This window comes from Glycine max, chromosome 13 (assembly GCF_000004515.6).
Source record: "Glycine max cultivar Williams 82 chromosome 13, Glycine_max_v4.0, whole genome shotgun sequence".
Classification (NCBI taxonomy): domain Eukaryota; kingdom Viridiplantae; phylum Streptophyta; class Magnoliopsida; order Fabales; family Fabaceae; genus Glycine; species Glycine max.
In genome coordinates, this window is record NC_038249.2 from 28,099,293 (window position 1) to 28,118,398 (window position 19,106).

The following is a 19,106-nucleotide window of genomic DNA, read 5'->3' on the forward strand; positions in this document are numbered from 1 at the left end:
GAAAATTAATTAGGTTTATTTTCTAGGATGTAATATAGTGTGCATAATCACTATGATAGATAGAATAGGATTGTCTCCATCTTTAAAATGGTTCGGTTTAGGGTTGGTTTAAGGTTAAGGTAGGAGTTCTAATCTTTATTTTCTTGGGGGTGTAACTTGGTGAGTTTTCGTAAGTTCATGAACGTTTTGTCTAAAACATAAAGTATTCATTATATTTTCTTTTCATTTGCCTAACCAAAAAAAAAAAGTAGAGAAGGGGAGAAAAAGTATCTATTAAGGGTTTTCATACTTTTATTAAATTATTTCCTCTTTTTTTATTCAAACCAAACAATTTTACCATTTTATCTTCATTTCATTTATCATCTATTTCTCTAAATATTCAACTTTATTTTCACTATATTTTTATTTTCTCAAATTATTTCTCTTCTACCTTTATTCACTTTATTTCTCTCCTCACAATCAAATAGACCATAAATATGTGTTGGCAAGTCAAGAAAACTTGATTTGATTTTTCTTATGTTTGTACGTGTATAAAGAAGACTCATTTTAATACGATTTAGATTGGGTGCATCCATACATCCTTATTTTTACTTATCATTGGCTAGTATTACTTTTAAACCGATTTTACTGAAATTAAAGACCACAAAAAAAAAACAACAGCAATTTTTTTTTTCTTTTTTTCCCCTTACTTTTTGACCTTATACCTTTCTCCATCCATTTCTGTGGTGTTCAACTTCGCATTTCTCTTTCTACTTGTACCAATATATTGTGTACACTACAAGAAAAATATTTGGTATCAATGGATATTAAGGGCTAGTTTAGGTAAATTTATCCGGAAGAAATTTTAGAAAAAAAAATGAACTTCTTTATAAACTCAAATTGACTTATATATAAATTAATTTGTAAGAGTTCGGTCATCTTTTAGAGAAAATATTATATAATATTTTTTATAAATTAACTCATAAATTAATTTTAGTTTATAAAAAGTTTATTTGATTTTTTCTTCTTCTTTTTTTCTAATTTTTTTTCGGATAAGGTTATCTAAATAAACTCTTATTGCAAAAATTGAGAATAACATTCAGATAAAATTTTCTAGTATAAGTTACCGACGTTCATCGAGTCATTGGTGAATGGTGACATAGGTATAGAAAATAATTTTTTGTTGACGTAGTAAGTTATAAATACTTTTTGACGGCTTATTAGTCAATAAAAACAAAAAAAATATATCCATTTGTTTTTATCAGAAAAACACACACGAATTATGTATATATTACTGATAAAAAATGGCTTACTCGATCCGTGGACCAGTCCGAAGCGGGCTGTATCAGGCCCTAGCTTATTCGGGTTGGAACAAATATTAGTATTCAAGTTTTTTTATTTTTAAAGTGAAGTGAATATTCAACTATTCAAGCTTAATAATTGTATAATGGTAATTTTCTTTTACGATATATAAAGGTAACTAATATTACAGTTATAGCATATATATACCATTACTATCACTTTGTAATTATAGTGAACATTGTAATTTTGTTTAATAGAAAAATTAAAATAAAATAAGTTACATCTTTTCACAAGTGTAAATGAAAAATATTAAAGGAATCTAATACAGTTGGTTGGTTTAATAAGATGTGTGAATATTACAAACTACTTAACACCGTGTTCAATTTCTACGTATAAAAAGATGTAAATGAAAATAACGCATCTAACACAATAATAAATCTTGTTAACAAATGAAAAAAAAAACGATTAACGCAAGTGCTACTAGTTTATATCTCTTAATCAAATAATTTATGTTATGAATTCTGATATTAGATATGAAATAAATTATGTTAGGAGAAAAATAATTAAAATAATTTGATTATTTCTTTGTCCTCAACAGATGATTCACTAAGGTGTTGACGATAGGCTGCAGCAAGGAGGAAAATTCGCCTTTGTTAATAATTTGGACAGTGACCTAAGCTAAGAGTCCATTTCAAAGGTTACCCTGTTGAGATTAAGGTCCCTAGGCACTTGGACCCCATCTTCAGCACCCAAACCTTGGCCCACAACGCATTACAAACACCGAGGTTGAGATGAAACATAGCCAACGAAACTCCATCACAATTTCAAACACTCCCACCACAAGCAACCTGATTACTATGAGCCCATTGGCTCTGCTGGATAACAGAATTCCAATAGGATTGGGCATTCTCACAACCCCTTAACATATGCATAATGGATTCAACCTCGTCATGACAACGAATGCACAGGTTCGAATCCGACATATGCCTATGCTTCCGTTCCTCATTGGTAAGTAATCTACCATGAAACAATTTCCAATAAAACAACCTATCCCTTTAGGGGTGCCACTTCCAAACTAACTTGAAAGAATCCACCTCGTGCAAATATTTGAGGAAAGAATAGTTTGAAGAACATTCCATCTCTACCCGACATCTGATGCATAAGCCGACACATGCAGATTCAGTTCTTGGCCCGGGATCTCACCAAATCAACCAACTGCCTCAGGCTATTAATATCAGGAATCCCACTATCGTTCCAAAACCGCACTTAGTTGCCATTATGGATGGACCAAGCAATATTATCCTTGATATGGTGCCAATTACTGCAAACAACACGCCACAACTTTGAAGCTTTCGGTCTCTTGGTCACATTGGGAATCATGTGAACCCAAAGAGCATCTGGGTTATCAATGAGGGTCCAACCCAACTTCAACATATTATCAACTTATGAATGAGACACAGATTACCTGAATTTGATTGAGCCTGTCCTACCCAAACTCAAATATAACACAAGTTTCATCATATTAAACTGAAAAAACTTAGGTTTAATTCATATTCAATATTTATATTCCAAGTCTTATATGTTTTATTAGATATATTTCAATTGACTTCCTTTATCATCTCTAATTACCAATAGCTAAATTAAGGACAATTTTTTACAATTTAATCGTCAAGGAATTTTCTGATAGTATAGTCATTAATAAATTTTCTTGCCACTAAATCACTGATAATTTTAAATTTCTATATTATTTTTTAAAAATTATAGTAGGAATTCCATTCATTAGAACAAAATTTAATGAGAAAAAAAATCCAACAGGATATTTTTTATCAGCAAAAATCCAACAAGATTGAGCATAGTAAAACAGGTTACTTTCCACAAAATAACAAATTGTGAAATGAATTGACATTAGTAAATAAGCTTTATTTAAAAATTATAGTAGGAATTTCATTCATTAGACCAAAATTTATGGCAAAAAAGTTCATTTTATCAGAAAAAACCAACAGGATTGACACAAAATATTAAATTGTGATATGAATTGACATCAGAGAATAATATGCTTATACTATTAAAATCTTGTAAAAAAATAAAATAAAAAGAGCCTAATTAAAAGCAAACAATTATTTTGCATTCTCAATGTTTTATTCATCCATTTATTTTATATTGGGTAAATAGCCACTTTTGTCTCTCAATGTGTAATTCACTGACAAATACGAATACAAAATTTAGTCCTTGGAAGTATAAAAAGTGCGACAAATATGTCCTATCGTTAACTTTCGTCCATCACTGTTAATAAAATAGTCTACTTGGCATGAAGGGACAAATTTGTCACTGAAATGATTGCCAACGTGGATTGCTAATTTGCCGGCATAGGAGCATATTTGTCATAATATTTTTTTGACTTTTCATCTTCTCACTCTATTGACAAATGCATCTCTGGAATATGAAAATACAAAATTTAGTTCCTAGAAGTGTAAAAAGTGCAACAAATATGTCATGCTGTTAACTTCCGTCTGTCATCATTAATAAAATAGCCTACTTGGCACATAAGGACAAATTTGTCACTGAAATGATTACCAACATGGATTGCCAACATAGGAGTATATTTGTCATAATATTTTTTTGACTTTTCATCTTTTCACTCCGCTAACAAATACGTCTCCTGAAAGATGAAATTGCAAAATTTAGTCCCCGAAAATATAAGAAGTGCAACAAATATATCAGACGTTAATAATGAATTGTATAGGAGAAAAACTATGATAAAAAGGATTAAAAATAGTAAAATACAACTTAAGATTTGAACTCTTATACTTTGATTATCTATCTATTTATCCATCTATCAAGTTGTTAATTAGTTTTTTAATTAATCAATATAACTACTTATTTTCCAAAATAAAATAAAATTCTTTAGTTTTATGATATAAAAAATTTGAGTTACAATTTAAAAAAATTGAAAGCCTTTTATTTCTTAGAATTTTTTGTTTCTTCAATTAATTATTAATATTTGTTACATACTCCGCCACAGTATATCAAATAGAATGTAAGGTCGTTGCAGCCCCTAAATCAGCGAGATATACAACTCTACATCCCAAAGGCAAAGAATAAACTTCTGTATTAATTTTTTTTAAAAAGTTAACTTCTCTATTAGTTTGAGCATTATTGTATTTTTTATTTAAATTTATATGGGTTTTTTATTTGTTAGTAGTTGTTTTCATTTTAATCATATTATGTATAATAAGTGTAGTCTCAAATAAAAGCACATAATGTTTATCTAATGGATTCTTTCATATTTGAGGTATATATATATATATTATTGATTAAGAAAAAAGACTTATAATTTCACTTTAACTTTATCTAGTTTAAATTTTGTGAGATTTTTTTTAAAAAAATAGTTGATTAAATTCTTTTTTAAAATAAATAAATTTGGTCCCGCGGCCAGTTGTATTTTTTCTATTCAAAACTCTCGACATATTATTTTCAATCTAAATATAAGGGCACTTAAGTTGGAATTGTAATATGAAATAATTTTAAAGATTAAAAGTGAGAAATTTAGTAGAAATTTGATAAAATTATAAGATATAAGATAAAAGTTTTTTTAACAGCAAAGATTAAGGTTTGATAAGGAAATCAAAATAATAAAAATATATATATTAAAAGAAAATTTAAAAAATATATTACATAAGTACTAAATGGATAGAAGCAGCAAATTATAAAAATATAATAATAATAATAATAATAATAATGATAATAATTAGTCACAATTCATTATTAACGTCCCAATGTATTTGTTGCACTTCTTATACTTTCAGGGACTAAATTTTGCATTTTCATGATCAGTAACATATTTGCGAGTAGGGTAGGGTAGGGTGGGGAGACGAAATGTAAAATAAAAATATTATAGAAATATGCCCCTAAGCTGACAATCTACCTTGACAATCATTTTATTGACAAATTTATCTCTCCGTGTCATAAAAGTTATTTTATTAACGATGACAGAATTTAACGATAAAACATATCTTTTACATTTTCAAAGACTAAATTTTAAGAATATATTTGTCAGCAAATTATATATTAAGGAATAAAAATGATTGTTTATCCTTTTATATTTTTTTGGGTGTATTAATTGATTGTAAAATTGTTACGAGCCTACCGTTACACAAATAAAGCTCCTTTTTTTACAATCCTTCAAATTCTAAATATGGGGTTTTCTTTCAATTTCAAATCCCCCAACAAAGCATGCTTCTTTTCTTCTTCAATTGACGCCAACCCATTTGAGTTTTTCTCTCTCCTTTCTCTCTTCCCTAATTTTTTCAACAACAAAAAAAAATGGGGGCGTACAGAGCCGACGACGATTACGATTACTTGTTCAAGGTTGTTCTGATCGGCGACTCCGGCGTTGGCAAATCGAACCTTCTTTCTCGGTTCACACGAAACGAATTCAGCCTTGAATCCAAGTCCACCATTGGCGTTGAGTTCGCCACCAGAAGCATTCGCGTCGATGATAAGGTCGTCAAGGCGCAGATTTGGGACACTGCTGGTCAAGAACGGTAACACACAAACACGCTTTTGTTCTATTTGTCTCTTTTTTTTATTATTGTTATAATTGTTATGTTTATGTTTGTGTGAATTGGTGATTGTGATTTGATTTTTTTGCATTTTGGAAAGGAGGAATGAAGGTGGGTTATGTTATGTATGTGTTATGAGGTTGTTTTGAGGCTTTAAGTTTTTTTTTTTTTTCATTCACCCTTTGTGCTGATGATAATTTTAGATGAGGAGATAGTAAAACTGGAAGCTTTATCATGTTTGAGTTTGTTATTATTGGACTTGTGCTTGCTGTTTTATAATGAAATATAAAATGTTGGCATTTCTGGATTTGAGGCTGTTGGTGAAAAGGACTTTGTTAATTGTTGTATTTTATGTGCTTTTAAGTTTGAGTTTGATGTGCCAACATTTTGATGATGTTGTTTTCATTCTCGTTGTTTTTTTTTAAAGAGGTTGGAGCTGCTGGTTACTTTGTGAGAAACATTTTTAGTAAGCATAAGCAATGGAAGAATTATGAAGATAATGTATCGTACGGCTAGTACCACAAAGGGCTTGATTCGTTATCTTCATAATTTTTTGGTTTTCTTCACTTTTTGGTTTTAATTTTTTTTCCAAAACAATTCTACTTTACTCACGAATCAATTTGTCACCCAAAATCTATTAAGTTTTGAAAATTGTTTCCAAAACTAAATTTTTTAATACCAAAAAACAGAAACAGCAAATGTTTTCTCATTGTTTTCTTCTATTTTCATCTTATTCATCCCCTTCATCAAATTCCACACTCTGCTTTGTGCCTTGCACCACCTTCACCAACTGTCTTAGCAACCTTGTTTAGTTCTGTTTTAAAAATTAAAAGCAGTTTTGAAATAGAAATCAAACCATAGTAGTCAATTGCGCACAATAGCATTGCTATTGTGCTGGAGTGTCATGTTGTGGCACCCTGCCACTCCTCCAGGGTTGTTGTATTGCGCCTGGCCAGAGCAGCCAGAGCACGTGTTTCACAGCCAAAATTGCAGAAAATCAACTAGAAAGCTACTCTTAGATTGTAATAAGTTTCCTGGTTTAACTGTAAATCAGGGCCAACAGCAACATGATTTCCCATTGGTTGATGAGTGCAAACGCTCCTCCATATGTGTCACCGCTGAACAAGATCTGCAACTTGTGCCATCCCTGAAGAGCCGCTGTTCTGCAACTTCCAGCGAGGCAAAATGGTTGGGTGCGGAGGAGATGGCGGCTGATGGGAGAAAGAAGCTAGGGTTTTTTTTCTTGGTGAGAGGAAGTGATGGCTGATGGAGAAACTAGAAAGAGGTTAGGGTTTTTTTTATGAGAAGGGTGTTGTGCCTGCACCTCAAATTGGGCCACTCTCCACCCTAAACAAGTCCTAAAGTTGGGGAGGTTTTTTTTTGTTTTTTTATTATTAATCATATATTATACCATTTTAATCGTATAAGGCTATAAGGTACTTTATAATATTTTAAAAATATATAGAAAAATATTAACAAATAAATATATTATATAATAAAGACACACACACACACACGTATAGTGGTTATCCTGCCGTTGCGATTTTGGGGATAGTTGCTCCTCACCACTATCTGTTATTGAGTATTGACTACCATGAACCAAACATACTTGTATTTCTTGCATTTGGTTTGACACCCTGTGCCACCAGAATTTATTTTTATTAATGCTAGACGTAGTTTTAACTGCTCTGTTTAATTTTGTATTTCTTGTTTCAATATGATTTTTTGCCTCCAGTCTTTACGTTTTCAAAGATCCAATGCCTTTGTCAATGCTTCTTTATTTGCAATATGACACTTTCAAGAATTCTTTTCTAGTCTGCTTTAGTACAACCGAGTTGAAAATCGCATGACTCTCTGAGCCATTACTGTTTTCGTTTCTAACCAACTGCTATCTTCCTAAGGACATTGATCCTATCTGTCTAGTCATGTAGACAAGAAATATAAGAAGAAAGATAAACATAATGCTTGAGGAAGGATAACTTGAAAGGAGAATGCACATAAAGTTATAGATGTAATAAAATTGAAAAAGCCAAAGCTAATCTTCCTTTTTTGGTGAATTATCATTCTGTATCATTTAGCTTCCTAATTAGGCTGGTCATTTTATGAATCTGTGTTTATATGCAAGCAAGCTAGTAGTTTTGTTGATTCAGAATCTTCTGTTTTAACATCGCCTAATTCTGGGTTCCATGTAAATAATGATCTGCCGTGTTGTATTTTATTAACTTTTTTTTTATTCATTTTTTGATTTACTGAAGGTACCGAGCTATTACAAGTGCATATTATCGAGGAGCTGTTGGTGCTTTACTAGTTTATGATGTTACACGTCATGTTACTTTTGAAAATGTGGAGAGATGGCTAAAAGAGCTGAGAGATCACACAGATGCCAACATTGTGGTGATGCTTGTAGGGAACAAAGCAGACCTGCGTCATCTGCGTGCAGTTTCCACCGAAGATGCTAGAACTTTCGCTGAGCGAGAGAACACATTTTTCATGGAAACATCTGCCCTCGAGTCCTTGAATGTTGAAAATGCCTTCACAGAAGTGCTGACCCAGATCTATCATGTTGTAAGCAAGAAGGCCCTTGAGATTGGAGACGATCCAGCAGCTTTGCCAAAAGGACAGACAATTAATGTTGGGTCCCGTGATGATGTATCAGCTGTGAAGAAATCTGGATGTTGTTCTGCTTGAGTGTGTAGTAGAAAACAGTCTCTGTATTTTTACTTTAAATTATATGCCTTGTTTATACCATGTAGAGATTGGCCGCCTCACAGCATGAAGATGATTGATTATTTAGAGCATCAAACTTTCTGCTTTGATTTGTAGAGAATTATGTTCAAAATTAGTCAAATGTTTAGGAAACAAGCACATTCATTTTGCATTATTCCTATTTTTGAGCCATTTTAAGATATTTATTTATCTAATTTCCAATTTATCAGTTTGGTTCTTTTATAATCTTCATCATGCCTCTATTTTGTTCTCATCTATGTCGCATTTGAAAAGCAGATGCTCAAACTGGTTCTTCCTTGCTTAGCTTTTCTCCTCCTTTCATAATGAAGAGTATTGACCAATTGCAAAGAGACTTTTTATGGATTTTAACCTATGAGCAATTGCTCACCAAGGTATTGTTAAAATAATTGATTTAAATAATAAAATTAGGAAAAGGTTGTATTTTATTCTAAGGTAGGTTCATTTTTGTTCTAAACAAACATCCAACAAATGGTCTCTAGATGGGGAGTTTTATCATATGGGTGTAATTTTTTTTATTTCATATAGGGTTGTTTTCAAATTATTTTTAAGAATGGAGTAAGTCGTAACATTTGTTACGACTTATTATTTTTTAATTGAAGTTGTAAAATATTTAACAATTTTAATTTAATTTTTTTATTTACGACTTCAAAGTCTTAAAGGTTTTTTTTTTATGACTTTGAAGTTGTAAGTTGTTTTTTTTTTATATTTTATAACTTTGAAGTCGTAATCTTTTTTTTACGCATTTTAGGCTTTATTAATTAGTTGTATTATTTTTTTATTCAATTTTTAAAAAAATTGTAAATAATTTATTTATTTATTTATTAAATAAATCATTTTTATTTTATTTTTTAATATCTTGTATATTTTTTATGGTTTTATTTAATATGTTATATATTTTTTAGTAATGTTTTATTTAAAATATTTTATATATTTTTTTAATATTATTTTATTTAATATATTTTTTATATTTAAAATTTAAATTATTCTCAAATTTAATGTTATTGAATTTGATTTGTTTTGTAAATGAAATAAATAATGCAAAATACATAAATTTTTTAAAACTAAAATTTTAAAACATTTTAATAAATTACATGTTTTTGTAACAAAAAAAAATAATAATGAGATGATGTCCCACAAAAAGTTCTTCTAGATATGTGTTGAGTTCTCTCATCTTGTTAGCATTGGATTTGCATATGATTGTTGTTCTCTTGTTCTATGACTCTACCTTCTCTTGTTCTAGGATGATCATGTTGAATTGTGTATTGTTGTTAAGGAACATGATCACCACCGTTGTCATCATCATCGCTATTGTTGGTATTGTTGTTATCATCATTTTTTTCCTCATCTTCATGACCCATGTCACACATTTAGGTAGGTAATGATGGACGATAAGTTCGATGGTGGTACATTATATGAAAATGGCGAAGCGTTGAAAGTGGTGCCAAACCTTTGTGAGACTTCATAAAAAAACATTTGAGGTAGAAGGAATTTGATGAGTATTGAGACATATATGATGAGAACCCTAATGGTTGAAAACTTTTTTAACATTCTTGAGGTATGTATCCAGAGAAGAAGCCTGCTAATTGATATCGTGCTTGTGATTGATGATGTTAGGACATATATCCAGAAACATGCACTAGAGGTACACTGGGTTCAGCATACGATTAATGTTGTTGATGACCATGATAATACTCCGAATTAAGATTTATGAAGTTAAAAATAATAATGAATAATAATAGCAATAATTTATTAGAATTCTAAATTAAACTTACAACCCCAATAAATAGTGTCCCCTCGTGATATATATTGTCTAGTTCAATGTATATATCATTGCATGTATTCTGAATTTTCATCCAAAAGACCTTGGTCCATTTCACCATGAACAATATAGTCATTCCAATCATTTCATTTAGCAATCCAATGACAATGATGGTGAGGCCAAAAAATATCTGTTGTCCTTCTCATATCTATGTCATGGAGTTGATCTAGGTTTGGTGGGCCATCTGGAATAATTTTTCACATTCCAAATTGTCTCATAACCATGTTTGTTGGATGTCATTTCACAACTGCAAAACATGTGAGAGGGACTTTTTCACCAACAATCATTGATACCTCAACATTATTAATCAATGACCTTATTTCTGGTGTGTCATAAGGAGTCCACAAAAACTGCAACACATACATTATCATTGTCACATATTTAAGTTTGAATAGGAAACATAAAAAAAAATAGTTGACATGAAAATTAAGAAATGAACCTTATTCATATGTAGTCTATCAAATATGACGCGTATCAGTCTAACTGAATTGATAGGAATGTTTGTTTCGGTCGTTAGAAGAGACCACCTTCGTGCAAGAGAAAATTCAAGTCCTTCTTGTACTTCTTCCATAGATAGGTGATGTATTTATGAGGCAATACATTTAATGTAGTCCCATGCCCATGATTGTAGCAACAACAAACATCTACCGATTTTCGTTTGTTCAAGCTTCATAGCCCGATATAGAGCTCAAAAAAAGGATGCTAATATTGTTGTACCCCAACTGTAATGACCTGCCTCAATCAAGTTTGATAATAAAAGGAGATACAAAAATGAACTCTTGCACCTTATGTATTTGATGTCAAATAGCCGCCTATCAGCATCATGATATGAGCTCTAGCATGTTGTGCAATGACAACATCATCAACATCAACTGAAAGTTGTTGAAAATTTTGCCGCAACCAGGTTAAATAAATCATTTTACCCTTTATATACTTACCAGGTGGAATGTCCCCTAGTAATGTCTGGCAAGCAACACATACATCATCGATAATGATACCAGTTACTGATAATCCATCAATCTTTAAACCCAACTGCAAGGTCACATCTTGTAAAGTTATGGTTGTCTCCTCATGTGGAGAATGAAATGTGAGTTTCAGTTCTCCAACATTCAACCATAGCACTAACAAAATGCTGGTTAATATCAATTTTTCTGACATTAATAACATGACCAAAACCAGCTAAAGTGAGTAGGTTTTTGACACAATTATCTATCTGATCCAAGTGTGTAAAAGCCACTACAAAATTACACCTTGGGCAAATCATTCTCTCTTGGCCTTCCCAAACTTGATTTGAAATATGGTTGTCTTGTAAGCGCAACAACGAGCCATCAATAGGTCCAGGTTTTGCATGTGCCATTGGTTCACAATGGAGGAAACAAAAGATGGATAAAAAGATGAAAAAAGTGGGATGTAGAGAAAAAAAAAACAAGCTTCGTGAGGGAAATTGGGAACAATGAAAATAAGACCGGAGAAGAATGAAAGTGCAAGTGAATAAAGGCATACAGAAATATATTAATATCAACAATATAAATATAAAGAAGGTTTCTAGTATGAACACAGAGCACCATTTTTTAAAGTTCACTAGATGAATCTAGAGCATACATTTTATAATGGTGGACTTTCAGTATCATATTATTTTTGGACCCTAACTCTCACCATCGTCGGCAAACTTTCGCCATTTCCAACAAACTTTGTGTCGTTGCTGGTGACACCGTCCACACTTAAAGTGAAAAAAAAAATCAAGAAGCATGCAACACAACATGCTAATGTATAAAAATCTAATAAAGGCACCCCATTAAAAGAATATTAGCATAACATCACAAAAAAAGCTAGAAAAATTACTCAATCCTGAATGAACTCAATAGAAAATTGTTTTCCGAAGAAGATTCTAGCACTACTTTCCAATTAAAGAATCGCAGATTGAGAACACCACTAAAGCTTTTAGGCATCTTGGCTATTACCAAATCCTTTTAAATTAACACCAAAGAACTTTGGAAGGTCCTTGGAGAAAAATCCAACGTTCATAAAAGACATGAAATAAATTACATCCCCCTTCTGCCAATGCCACCAACACCTATCCCTTCAATTGCCATTGTAGCTCCCCAAAAACTTAAATCTCTATCAAACTTGCTTCTCACTTCTCTCATTGCTCCAGAATTTTGACGAGCTTTTGCGGAGTTTCGGTTTGGATTTGAATTCGAATTAGGTTCCCAAATATACCTAGTTATCTTGTCCCATTTCTTACAGATCAATTTTATCTTGTTGACTCTAGATTCCCAAATATTCCAAGTTATCTTGCCCCATTTCTTAGACAGAGGTATCATTTACGTGATTTTCGTGACAAGGGAGGATGACCACGAGATAAACAAAAATTATTCAACCATAGGCATTATTCATTAAGGAACGTCATAGAAAGATGTTTTGAAGTACTAAAAGCAAGGTTTCCAATTTTGAAGTTGATGCTGAATTATGATGTTAGAAGACAAAGATTGATTCCTATATATTCCTATTGCTTGTTGAACTATACATAATTTTCTCAAATTACAACAAAGCATAGATACACCTTTTAACCAATATGACATAGAAGACTTAATTACATATGAACAAGGTTTAAGTGTACACCAAGAAGGTGTTAATATGAATGTTAATCAAGTTGTTGAAATGACAGGAAAGTTAGCGTAGGTCATGAAAAAATGATTTGATTGTTATTTTTTCATACTTGGTCATGATTTATGTGTATATTTGTTTTGTTTGAGACTCAAAGATTTGATATTAATTTTTATGTTTATTTTTTAAAAATAAATAGTACAATGATTTTAATAATTATTATTGAGGAAACATATTATATTTTTTGAAAAATTATTTATAAAATTTATACTAAAATCATTTCATGAGCTTTTATTGAAAATAGTTAAATCAAACACATTTTCAATATTTTTATTTTCTGAAAATAGAAAAAAATAAAAATAAGAAATTAAACCAAACACATTTTCTAAACTTAAAAATTTGAAAATGAACATAGAAAATATTTTCTCAAACCAAACAACCCTTAAGGTGACGTTTACTTTGAATGTTTTTTATTTTCATTTCCAAAGAAAACATAAAATAAGAGTAGAAATGTGTTTATTTAAAAATATTTTCTCTAAAAATATTTTCAAAAATAAGTCCAAAAAACAACACATCAATGTTTTCAACCTTTTCTAAAGAAGTGAGACACAATGACTCCTTAGAATATTTTCTTCTCAATATGTAACACCTCATTTTGCGTGAAAAATTAAAAAAGTTTTATTTAAAAATAAATAGTTTTAGAAAAATAATGAAATTTTTGTGATTAAATAAATAAGGAAAATATTTTTATTAATTAAAATAATGGTTTTAATGTAAATGAAATAAATATGTATTTTTGGAAAATAAAAAAAGATATTTTCTTTATTCATTTGATAGAGAGTAAAATAAAGTTCATTTTTATAAAATAATAAAATAGAGTAAATTGGCTTAGAGTACCCTAGCTATAAATAGAAATATATTAAGTCAGTTTTTTTTTTTACATTTATAATATGTTTGTATGCTCTCTCTTCCTCTCAAAATCGTTCTCATTTCTTTCTTTCCCAAAATCCTCTCTTTCTCGCATACACCTAACTATATCCTAGTAAAATTACGATCCCGGACTCGTTACCCTTGGATCATTCTGAAATTCGGACACCTCCTTTGGAACTCATTTTCTTACATTTCTACTATTGGGATTTGTGATATAATATCTTTAGAGAGAGAAGTTTCTCTTTCACGGAGACAATGAAATTGAGGCTTCAATCCCTTCTCCTTTTCTCTAACGCTTGGAAACCCTAATAAAGTAACTAGAGAAAAAGCTTGACGAATCTTAGGAAACTACTAGAGATGTCGTTATCACTACTGGAGTACACACGTGAGCCCACTTAGAGGTAAAAGATGAGTTTATCGTAATTGGAGTTAGAATGAACATGTGTAGGGATCTTTAGAGGATCAAATTGATGTTTATTTTAGGATGTTTACTGTATTGTAATTCTATCTTTATGATTATAATCACGAGATTGTTATGTTTGGCGGACCAATTGATGCCCTAATGCGAATTGATTAATAAAATTGATTTTGAACCTATGATTTTGATTCTTTTGATTTGGATATGATTATGTGAAATTATTTGAGGAGTTTTACTCCCCAGAAGTATTTATGTATAATTTGTTTGTATTTTGGACAAGATATACTAGATTAGCATGAGAATTAGATTATTGGAAACATTCTTTGTCATGTGTTGGTCTCATAAGTTGATGATCATAACACATATATATGTATATGAATAGTTAAAATAAATTAGTAATTAATATTTCAAATAATAAAATTAAATTGAAGGAAATTAATATATTAAAATTCAACTATAAATACTTTCAATGCATTTTTAGTTTAATTATTTATTAACACTTTTTAATTAAAAAATATAGATTAATTTAATATATACATGTTTTGTGTCATGTAAATATTAATATTGTGTGATGTTTATATGATTCATGAGGTGTGATAACATGTTGTGTTGGGATTATAACATTGTTATTGAGATTGAGTGTATGTGATAAATTAAGTATGTGTTAAATTGTAAGATACATGTGTATTGAGATTTTGTATGCATTGAGTTGTGAGCTATGAATTATAAAATCATACAGCTATAAGACTCTTTAAGGGCAACGAGTTAATGCGCGATGAGTATTGTGATGAGATCCACTGTGGGAACCCGACGAGTTGAATCACTTTGAGGCACAATGAGTTAAAATGATTTTGAGAACAATTGAGGAGTCATGTGTTTTGTATAGTTTATAGATAGAGTCTGCATGTTAAAATATTTTCTGGGTTGGACCTAAATCAGGAGGAAAAGATCCTGACGGACTCTTCGGAGTCTAGGCCTTGGGTGTAAATACACCTAGTTTGAGTGCTCCTTTAAGTTTGTGTCAATCCCATATGATTCGAACATTCTCACAAAATAGTGTGACATTGACTAATATCCCTATGATTTTACCTAGTTAGAGTGACCTGACTTACCAATGTGTGATCTGTCTTGTCATGTACTCTTAGGCATTCAATGAGATGATTAGTCATATGAACATAACATATTGATATTACTGTGCGATATGAACATAACATGTTAATATTATTATTGTGTGATATGTATATGATGCATGAGACGTGATAACATGATGTCTTGGGATTATGAAAGTGTGATGAACGATGTGTAAGTGACAAGTTGAGTATGTGTTAAATTGTGAGATCACATGTGTGTTGAGATATTGTGTGTATTAAGTTATGAGCTATAAATCATACAATCACATAACTGTAAGACCCTTTAAGAGTGACGAGTTAATATACGACGAGTATTATGATAAAATCCGCTATAGGAACCCGACGAGTTGAATCACTTTGAGATGAGACGAGTTAAAATTATTTTGAGAACAATTCAGGAGTCGTGTGTTTTGTGTAGTTCATAGATAGATTATGTGTGTTAAAATATTTTATGGGTTGGGCCTAAATTAGGAGAAAGAGGTACTGACAGACTCTTCAAAGTCTAGGCCTTGGGGGTAAATACATCTGGTTTAAGTGATCTTTTAAGCCTTTGTCAATCTCACATGGTTGAAGTATTCTCACAAAATGACGTGACCTGACTGATCTTCATATGATTTTACCTAGTGAGAATGATTGACTTACCAGGATGTGGTTTGTCTTGTTATATACTCCTAAGCGCCCGACGAGGTTTTTCACTAACATGGTACCACATTGCATATATGATTGAGTCTTAGTATACCTGTTGTATAACATTTATGTAATGATCATTGTGACTTGTTACGTGATGGTGGGTAATAAATTGTGCGAGTGTGAAATATTGTGTTGTACTTGAAATCTGTTGTTCTGAACACGTGATTAATGTGAAGGTGTGGAATGTAATTTTGTGATTGAATCCTTAGGACAAGTGATGATACACAATGATTGGTAAAATGATGTGAATTGTGCTAAGTTGAGCTTGTTATACTTGTATGATGTGTGTGTGTGCGTGCTTTCGTTTATCTCTGCCTATTTAAGAATGTGATAACTCACTCTCTGTGTATTGTTTGTGTTTGGATCCTGTGATGATCTTGAACCTTGTGTCCGTGGGAGTAAATGGTTAGGGGAATGATTTTAAAGAACCTCGTGCTAGAGGAGTTAAGACACAACGCTCTGATAAGATGTGACATTGGGACATGAGTTTCTATGTTATTTGCATAATGTTCTTAACATGTTACTTTATGTTGTTCCCCTGCTTGACTTGTTTTCCTTTTGTAAAACAAATTGGATGGTCTTGTTTTGGGCCGAAGATATTTTCATATCCTTATTTGATAACTTTTTAATTTGATGATTAACGTGGATTTGAACCTTTTTCCCACGTGAACTCTTTTATGCTTAAAAAATAAAATATATTTTATGAAATTCTACATTTTCATGAATTTTATTATATAAATATGTATATCGAGGTAGAGGGTATCACGCAATACATATTTTTTAAATCTTGAAATTTTGAAAATAAAAAATATTTTTAGAAAATAAAAACAAAAAATAGACACTCAAACTAAGCATCACCAAGTTTTCCAACATATGATTTCCAGGCAACCAAAAATTTCCCTCCTACCAAACGCTCTTTAAGATCTCACTTTCTTTGGAAGTTTGATTATGTATAAGCTTGTTGAATGTGAGAGTCTAAATATTCTCTTGAAAGTTTGGTATACTCCTCATGTAACTCATAAGAGTTTTTGTACACGCCTTTTAAGAGTTTATTTAATATTAAAATAATATAAATAAATAAAAAAGTTGTTTAGAACACAATAATCATAATAAAATTTGAATTGAGATTTGAACATATCTCTTTATCTAAACTAACCGATATATATATATATATATATATATATATATATATATATTACAACTCTTCATGTGTAAACACTTCCTTACATGAGAATAACTAATAACAATTATTAGAGATTATGATTAAAAATAATAAACGGTTGAGATTAAAGTATTAAAAAATTCAAATAAAAATTTGATATAACCTTTAAATCTCGAAAAGATTCATCAAACAAATCACGTCTTAAAATATTTAAATTATCGTTAACTCATGACCATCATCATAAGTGTCACTACCTCCGTCAACATGACCGTCATCGTCGACACCTCTGCTGCCATCATCGATGGCAGCAATGGTGCCGGCGACAACGGTCATGGTGACTACAGTGGTGACAGTTGGTGGTGGTGGTGGCAATCATGGTTATCACGATGGTGGTGGTAATCATGATAGTCAAGGTAGTGGGAACGACAACAAAGGTCATCACGACAGAGATAGTGATAGTTGATGATGGTAGTAATAGCGGCAACAATTATGGTGGTGATTGCAACGGTGATCATAGTGATGACGACGACAATCATGATAATAATGAGTTAATTGAGATATTTTAGAAAATGATAATTGATTTATTTATAAATTTATTTATTTTTTGGTTAATCTTTTAGAGATTTGATAATATCTTAAATTTCAATTTGAAATTTTTTATATTTTATCCCAATCGTATATTATTTTTAACTTTGATCTAATAGTTAATAGTTGTTATTAATTGTTATCATATTGTCGCAGGTGTTCTCATAAGAGAGTTGTTATATATATATATATATAAACTGATCATATAGATCAGTGCAGTAAAAAAATCATAATTCTGAAGTTCTCAAGCCGTCAAATATGGTCATTGACGGAGGCACATGTGCAATTTTTGGAAGGAGTCATTTACGCAATTTCGTCCTAGGCTGAATGGAACAAACAAAAATGGGAAAAATCATTGGAAAACGACGGCGTTTCATATTTTGGGGCCATATTTCAACAATTTTAGAATCGCTAACTTGACTCTAGAATCGCGAGTTTGATTTAGTTTGTGCTAATCTACCTAAGTCAGCCTAGTTCGTTCAAAACTGAATTTCCTCTCAAATTAACACATTTTATCATCCTAGTTTAAAGAGTTACTAGTTTACTAGTTTAAAGAATTAACTAGCAAGTTTTACAACCACAATTATTACTATAGGTCAATTTAAACCCAAATTTGTCTAGCATTACCCATGTACTTATAACAAGAAACATGTCATAAAAACTTCGGTTATGATCTAATCATCCGCTACTGCATAATTTTACTAAAGCCATCTCTAACTCCATTGCTAACAGGAATTGCTTCAGGTTAAACTACGTTGCTTGGAAAAAAATTACTTTTAGGACAGATGACATGACATGATTTATATAACCATTGCTTAACCAATTTTAAATAATAAAAGATGTATTTTCCAAACCCATTTTAAAAAACTCATTTAATGTTTTCCATTGAAGAAAAAATAATAAAAATTCTCAAGGCTGTAGTGAAATGTAAGACCCACTGAAAAAGCTCTTAAACAACTTAATAAGAAATATAATAAAAATTCTCAAGGCTGTAGTGAAATGTAAGACCCACTGAAAAAGCTCTTAAACAACTTAATAAGAAAGTATGCATTGTAGATGGCCTGAGGATCAAACCATCTCAATCATCAAATAAGATGGCAAATATTGCCATCCAGTAAGGTAAATCATTCAAAGTTTCCTTTTTCTTGAGTTATAGACAAATGACTCAAAAGGA

At 30.8% G+C, this 19,106-nt stretch overlaps 1 protein-coding gene across 1 annotated transcript; it reads left to right on the forward strand.

The window, feature by feature from the left end:
• Positions 1-5,471: 5,471 nt before the first annotated feature.
• On the forward strand, positions 5,472-8,778 carry LOC100805995 (ras-related protein RABA1f). Its single transcript, XM_003542664.5, has 2 exons — positions 5,472-5,825; positions 8,099-8,778. The coding sequence occupies exons 1-2, from the start codon at positions 5,605-5,607 to the stop codon at positions 8,529-8,531; spliced, it is 654 nt and encodes a 217-aa protein (XP_003542712.1). The 5' UTR covers positions 5,472-5,604; the 3' UTR covers positions 8,532-8,778.
• The last annotated feature ends 10,328 nt before the right edge of the window (positions 8,779-19,106 follow it).